This window comes from Battus philenor, unplaced genomic scaffold (genome assembly GCF_028537555.1).
Source record: "Battus philenor isolate CCGP_79_NKW_IND1 unplaced genomic scaffold, ilBatPhil1.0.hap1 SCAF_15, whole genome shotgun sequence".
NCBI lineage: Eukaryota > Metazoa > Arthropoda > Insecta > Lepidoptera > Papilionidae > Battus > Battus philenor.
The window spans coordinates 1651068-1659552 of NW_027181677.1; the positions used below are offsets into that span (position 1 = coordinate 1651068).

The following is an 8485-nucleotide window of genomic DNA, read 5'->3' on the forward strand; positions in this document are numbered from 1 at the left end:
ATTCACCCTTTATATATTTAATCAATAATGTAAATCAAGTTTGACATGCAAGTATTGTTTACATTTATTTAAATAAAATAATACTGGACTTGAATATAATAAATAACTTTTTTTGAGAACTCTGTATCTACAGTAGACAATTCAACTTAAATAATAAAACTGTCAAATCGCGTAAATCAACATGAAGTTATCTTATCAATTTTTAATTAATAAACGTTTTTATCTATAAACATTGTATTTAGGATGATTGTTTATAGGTGTAAATAAATTAAGGGATGTATGTATAGCTGCCTATTAATGTATCACCCAATCCAGTAAGAAAAAGTTTTTCAAAATTAGGATTACTGTATATTACTATACATTAATTAATTATTGATTATTATCTGTCCCTATATACATTGTTCTGCAAGAATTTATTGACCAAACGCATTCAATACCAAAAAATTAAGTTAAAATAATTTATTTCAGAGTGTAAATGTATATAGGTAGTAAAATTTTTTTGCTGAGAAATAAAATATACATATTTTTATTACTATATTAATTTATTATAGCTATTTACGTAATAGTTAACTATATTTTGTTGAACTATACAACACTTCAAAGCTTTTATTCTTATAACAAATCGACCTATATAAAAAACAAAAGCATAGGTTAAAACAATAATTTCCCAAGCAGAGTTTCGTATTGCGTACGAGTTTAACGACCTCTAGTGTTGCCATCAGATGTTAGCTCTCGTGAATGGACCGCCCTACTGCTCCGAGATCTAAAGATTAACTACAATACTATTAGATAAACCGGTGTTCTTCGTCCGGCATTTTCTTTTTTTATTGACGTTTATTTTTAATTCTATAACGAGCCAGGATTTTGTAATTTTACGAAATTAAAAGTGTTTTTATTCCCATATTTATTAAATCAAACACAAAACATAATAATATTGTCAACCTTATTATTATATTTAGATAATAAACGTATATATATGATAATTAATGCTTTATTTATTTATTCGAGATTAATAGTAACACTTTAATTTTATAAAAAAGATTGAAATATTAAAAAAGAATTCAATTGAGTAACTTACAACGTTGTACAGAGATTATATATGTAACAAATCTGTTTAAAAAAAAACAATAGCACTCTTTCACACAAATTAGGAGTAATTTTTTTTAAAAAACTAGTCTGTTATTTATAAGCTATGGTATATATATAATAAAAGAAAACAATGTGTGTCGTATAATTCTAAAATTAAATCGAATTTGAAGTTAATTGCTTTAGTTCAACTATAAATTTAGATTATATATTGTTCTCTAAAATACTGGCGACCGTCCAAAAGAATGTAAAGTGTCTATTATAAACGGAATTATGTCCAATAAAAAGGCAATAAAATCAAATTAAATCCGAGATGTAGTTTTATTTTTAAAATTAAATGTTTCCATTCGCACGGCTAAGTCTGCGGTTTCTGAACGATGCGTGACATCGAAGTTATACAGAACGTGATTGCCAAAATTTGGGCATCACGAAATTGATGGGAGATAAAAACATTCGGATGTTACACAAAGGTCCATTTTTAATTGAACCATTCTCTCCGTAGTTTTGGATCGTTACAAATTGCTTACGTGGGTATATTAGAATATAAATATAAAACTCACCAAATTATCACGTAATTTATAAATACATTCTGCACTGATGTATTTTTATAAATGTTAAAAGAAACAAACCGATATTGCACTTATAAAAAAAAAAAACCAAATAGCATATTCAATAACGAAACGTTAATTTTAGCAGAAAAAGTAATATTTTTTGTTAACAGCGTGAAATTCGCACGGATTACCGCATAGCCGTTAAATCAACAAACCGCACTACCGGCACTTTCATGCTCCGTATCAATATAACCGATAGCGGTATCTTTATGAGGCAATAACGCAAGAGCAGGCTATTTATTTTTATTTATACGATTTATCGCGACCGATATCTCGCCTTAAGTGTCGATGCGTATCTACTAATGCCGGACTATCGCCGGCATCCTATAAAGTGTCGATAGGCGTACGCCGAGATAACCGAAGGGATATGAGATATCGAATATGGCGACTTCTTTTATTGTAATGCGACTTGAATGAGAATCACTTTATAACTCTTGTAACTCGACCATTATCTTTCGGTGCCGACGAACTCACTCTCTCTCTCTCGTGTCCTACGACGATATCAGATTAAAACGACAAACGTGTCTCATGTAAACAAAAAAGCGTAGCGTAATTCTTGTAATTATCTGTATCTTGCAAAAGAAATGCACGTTGCAAACGGTATTTTTAAAAATCTTTTAAATGCTATATATGTCGTTATAGCTTTAATAATGGCCATGTCATTTTTTACTAACTAAATGTAATTTTTGTTTAAAAAAAATTCTGTATGTCTTATCATTATGCAATAAAAAATACTTTACGTCGCTACGAATTATTCCAATGTTAAGAAAACCGTTTTTCGTCGATATAAAAGTAATTGATTTATAGCAGATAGCAGATAACTATTTAACAACATCTATATATAATCTGTGGATTTATACAATGTTGAAATGACCGCGAAAACGATAAATTATATTAATTTGCGCACGCTGTGAAATTCCTTATTTAAATTGATTTTTATCAATATTTTTTACATAAATTAAATTAGGAAATATCTGTCAATTTACTAATCACACAATTAGTCGCTATGTCACACTGATCGCGTGTGTATATTAATTATTCTTCGTTATGTAAATTTTCGCACCTCTTACGAGTTATAAAATATAGAAATTCGGTCAAGAAACGAAAATGTAAATAGCTTTCGACTAAATTTATGGAAGAGTAGATTTATGTATATATAGATATACTTAAATCTACTCTTCCATCTGTATATATCATATATATGAGTACATATATGATATATATAGGGGGAATGTCAGGATATGATCTTGGTGGAAATCGCTATATGTGAGTCCTGGCCAGTCCGAGTCACTTCATGTCCTCGTCGTCCTTCCTGGGAACTGCTGCAACCGCGCGGCCACCACCTCGAGGTGCAGCTAAGCTGAGAGTGTAGGGCAAAAGGCGAATCTTCTGCGCCTTAAAACAGAAATAACTCACTAGGGAGGCAATCCGATATAAAACCGAGCATGCCAGCAGGCTCCAAGTAGGCAGCCCCACTAGCAGGCCAGGGTATAGTGGGCTAATTCCTCGCTTACCTGAAACTAAACGATTAAAGAAACCGAAGCAATACATAACCGGACCGGGCAAGTGGAGTGAAGTAAAGCGCGAGGCTCAAGACCGCTCGGGATGGCGACGTACTGTGGACGCCCTCTGCCCCATCTTGGGGACATAAGAATAAATGAATGAAGAGTAGATTTCCTCACTTTTATTCTAAATGGTGTCCTTGATCAGGAGACTCGAAGAAGAAGAAGAGCATATTCAGTTAATACAGGTTAGTTATTTTTTATTATGTTGGTAACGGAATTACACACCTTTTTCAACAATGGTTAATCCTTTGCAGACATCTGTGCACGCTTTTAAAATAAAACTTCATTTTTATGCCAAAGAACAATTATGCAAGAAATACATTAGATTTTTAAGATAATAGGCCTTTTGATAGCTCGATCTATTATCAATTCTATTATCAGGAAGGTCTTTGGAATCTGTAAGTAAAATTATAAATAATTATTTTTAATTTAAATATTACAGGATAACATTTATTATCTGTGTTAAATTTATTTGCATATAGTAGATAATAGTTTAACTACTGTACAAGCTGTCCATGAAAGATTGACAATATGATCTGACACATAACCTAAGCGGAAACAAGATGGCGTAGGCGGTTAAGTCGTCAACGAGCGGTCTGTTATCGGACACATCAAAGCGAAGCCGCGGTCCAGATCGCAGGCCGACCGGTCCCCTGTGCCGTGTGAATTTACAACGCTCCGTCTAGCCGTGTCTCAACTTCATCGGCCGCCATTTTAACTTCACGCAAGGTTAAATAATTAAGTTTTATGTCGTCAAATGAAAATCTACCTCGACTTTACTACTATTATTTTGCACCTTTAAATCTGGGTGTTTGGTTATAGATGTAAAACGTTCAAAGTGATAAATGTATAGTTCAACTATTTTGAATCAATCTGTATGTAGTGATCTCTGAAATAATTTATAATAATTTATCTGTTAAAATGCAACAGGCCACAAAATCCTTGCAGTAAAAAGTCTGCAAAGACAGATAGTAAACAATATTATATTTAATATATGTATTAATCCAAATTTTGACAATTCGTTTAATACTATATTATCATCATGTTATTTATTTCTGAAACCATACATTGATTGACAGCAAAAGAACTATATATTAATCTCTTTAAATCTTTTAAACCTGTAACTAAACACGTATGGAAAAAATTGACAGAGAACCTAATTTGAATATAGAATCAAATGGCGGTCCTTTATAAATTCGAAACTTAAGTCCAATTACGCACTGATCCGAAAGGAACCTACAAAAAACTGAATAGGATTTTTATATTGTCACTATCAAAATCGTTCTTAATACTATACTTAATGGACTTCATGCATTTCAAAACTACATATTTTTACTTTAAAAAAAAATTAAACACAATTTTTATTGTATTTTTAGTGTATTAACATTAACGACAATCTTTTCAATTTATTAAAATATTTAGAGTTATCACTGCAAATAAATTCGGTTAAATTTCGTTATGTGTAAATTTATAATCAACAGATTATATTAGTGAAAGTTATCTGTGCATCTGCCAACACGGTTTGATGAGTTCATAATACAGGTTCTTATAAAATTAATGACATTATATTTATGTCAAACTGTATTTGAAATATTTATCTGTCAAATATTAATTTACCAATATGGCGGATATGAAACTATTAAACATTATAACAGAAGCAATAACTAATATATATATTTTGTAATGATTTTATTATATTGGTGTTTATTTGTAGTGAATTAAATGTTGATTTTAATTAAATAATCAATCATTTTTAATTAATCATATAAGTAACCTCACAATTGTCTACATTATTTTTATGTATCCTTTTGCACTGTTTTTTTAGTAAAGTCTTCACAGTATATCAGTTAAAAATATTATTATACGTAATTGACTACGACACAAGCCTAGTGCAGCATTTTATTATATCAGTATTATTTATTATACATCTTAATAAGTTTAAAAAATGTATGTTATTAATATTGTTGATATGTTTTATTGTAAAAGTTTTTCAATGAATATATAATTATTATGCAAATAAAATGTCTTGCGTTTGTATTTGAAATTCGAATTATACGATAAAGGAAACAAACAGTACGTAATACATTTACACAAAAGAAAATTGTTGACAATATAATTCCCAAAGAGGTTTTAACATATAAATAGTTTGAGAATATATTGATAAATTATCGAAAAGAGTTCAATCATTCAAACTCTGACACTTATTCGATACAAAAGCGCCTATCCACAACAAGCCGAAACTTCATATTTGAGCCATATATTTGTCATATATGTCAAATGTCAATCAATAATATGTAACACGTATATTACAACTTTTTATTAAGAGAGAAATATCAATTTTAATGCACAAATTTAACTATCTAAATATTCATTTATTTTAATTTAATGAAATAATTTTAAATAATCTTAATTTATACACTCTAATGACATCATTAAAAAGTTTCATCGGCTAATGCATTAAAATTTTCTGCCTATGCCTTATTTATAAAAAAATAAATGTCATTTAATAAATTACCTTCACAAATACGGGATTACACAATTTACGAAGTGATATGGGGTCTGATTTAATAGTTACAAATGTCTCCCTGGCAACCCCATGTAAAAGGAACCGATTTCACGTGCCATAAAACCTTTTATAACAATGTATCATAAATTTACACCCCCTTTACAAGGTTTTCGTAGGGTTGTCATGTAGAATTTATACTTATAAGTTGTATAAACGTAAAATCCACAGTGAAACGTAATTAAAGTAAAGACTGAACTATTTTTTTTAAATAAAAAGACTTCTGCGTAAAAACTTAACAGTGGAGTAAATTGAAACTAAAAAAGACACATAAAATAGGTACGAAGTATAAAATTGGGTTGTCTAACAGAGAATGGCTATATGACATTAAATACACCATTATACAAACTGTAAAAAATATAACAATAAATGTCTATTAATACAAATTAGAAGGTTTAAAGTCGACTAAATATAACTGTTAAATGTTTTGTGGTATTTCCACTAACAGATTACAAGTTTTATTTCATGAAGGTTATGGGACATAGAGCACTAGTAGCTCAGCGGTATAGGACTGAGACTTGAAATCGTAGGTCGCGGGTTCGATTGCCGGAATATAGTCTTATATATAATTCACACTTTGTGCATTATTTATATAAGATTGCTACTGCTTAGTTACAAATTGCCAGAGAATGAACAACAACGTTCCATGCTTTCCATAATACCACACTGCGATCACCAACCCGCCTGCCAAGCGTGGCGATTATGGTAAATCCCATCATAAATATCTTTATGGTCTATGCCTCTATTGGTGGATGCAATGATGGGATGCAATACTCACATATCGTTCGTAAAAAGTTTCGATGCAGAAACATTATTTTCTAAAATGCGTTCAAAAGTCGTGTTCAAATTTACGCCTTAGTTCCAATTTTAAAAAATTCTATCAACGTTGACTTGCCAATTAGAAAAAAAAAGTTAAAAATAAAACTAAATAATTTATTAAACAGATAATAAATAATGACTGAATTTACAATTCTTAAAAAAAATAGTCTAGAGTTTAGTATTCAAAACAATACTTTATTTTTATAATCTATATCTCATATAATCGATTTTTTTAAATCAAATTTACAATTTCTAATATCCATAAACCACAACCCTAACGATTTATGGAAACTACCCCGCATTACTCTTTGAACTACCCGCATAGGTTTAATCCTTATTGTCCATTCACCACGGCTCGGGCGTTTATTTTTTCGATAAATACATTGATGTTTTTCCGATTAAAACCTTTGGCAATTTATCCATTCGGTTCAATAACCTTTTATATCTATTTGTAAGGTATAATTGATTACTTTAATAATTATCATCAATTTTTAAGTATATTTCATATACATATGTTAGTATTTATTTATTCAATTATACGTAATATAATATACACTATAATACACAGTTATAAAAACAAAATCATCAAGTTAAATAAACAGAGAAAAAAAAACGGAAAATAAATCACATAATTGTTTTAGATTATTCTAAACAAGGAGAAGAAACTTACCACTTCCTGAGCTTCCTTTTGGTCGCGATGGCCCATCAAATTGGGCATGGCTGTCCAGTTGTAACCCAGGTCTTGGCATTGAGACAACTTGATCCTCTCGCATTTTCCACCTTCAACCTCCTCTTGATCAGCGGCCGCCAAACACGCGCAAAGTAAAACAACACTTAAAATCCGAGCCATCTTCATATATCACAGTTACAAACTATCACTTGAATGTATCATGTTACGAAATCACAGTTTACAAACACAATATCGTAAACATATCTGTTTAAGCTAATGACACGTCTTCTCAGCTACGATGCTCGAAGCGGACTGATTCAAATTTCGAACGCGGCGCGGCGATTCAAAGGCGAGAGAACAAAACCGGTCCACCGGCCGGCACGTTCAGAAACATGCATATGTTTCGATAAAAGGTCTGAATGTATGAACAGGAAATTATAAAGAAAAAAAATAACGAAAAAGGGACCTAATTCGGCTCGATTGACTGAAGTAATTTTGAGACATTTTCAATTACTACATATATACACGAGTATATATATATATATATATATATATATATATATATATATATGTGTGTGTGTAATAAAATAATATATAAAATACGCAATATTTGTTTTAAAATTTTTTAAAAAACTTCTTAAATTAAACGATGACTTTTTAATAAATTATTTATTTTATTATTCTAGTAGGCATTTACACGCACTTTTGAACCGTCAATAATATTAATATTACCATCGCCACGGAATAATGATCTGCTGAAAAAAACAAGTGATTAACAAACAATTGTTTTTTATAAATAAAATTTAACAATTTTTAATCTGTACATTATAATGTCAACCATGTAAATTAGTCAACAGACCAATTTCCACACATTTGGATCAACTAAAACTCTTAAATATCTTGATAAGATTTATTTAATAATATATTTTTATTTTAGATTTAAAACTAAAAAAAAACCTCTTAGATTTTTTGTATAAGTCACTTGGACATAGGAAGAATTTGGTAACTTTTAAGGTCGAAATTTAATTGTAGTTTATTTTTACTCCTTGTATTTATCATGTATCTGTGACTTTTTGTTTAACGTATAAAGACTACTGTAGTATATCTAGAATATGTTATGGTTGTCGGTTTATTATTCGCTCACGTCTAAATAGCAACACCATGACTTCAA

At 29.9% G+C, this 8485-nt stretch overlaps 1 protein-coding gene across 1 annotated transcript in view; it reads right to left on the reverse strand.

Moving 5' to 3' along the window:
* LOC137918748 (frizzled-10-like) overlaps positions 1-7612 on the reverse strand; it is a 31023-nt gene extending 23411 nt beyond the window's left edge. Inside the window, exon 1 of the mRNA XM_068761637.1 lies at positions 7315-7612. Within this exon, the coding sequence (XP_068617738.1) occupies positions 7315-7500 (186 nt within the window). The 5' untranslated portion in view covers positions 7501-7612. The remainder of the gene's footprint in view (positions 1-7314) is intronic.
* Positions 7613-8485: the final 873 nt, after the last annotated feature.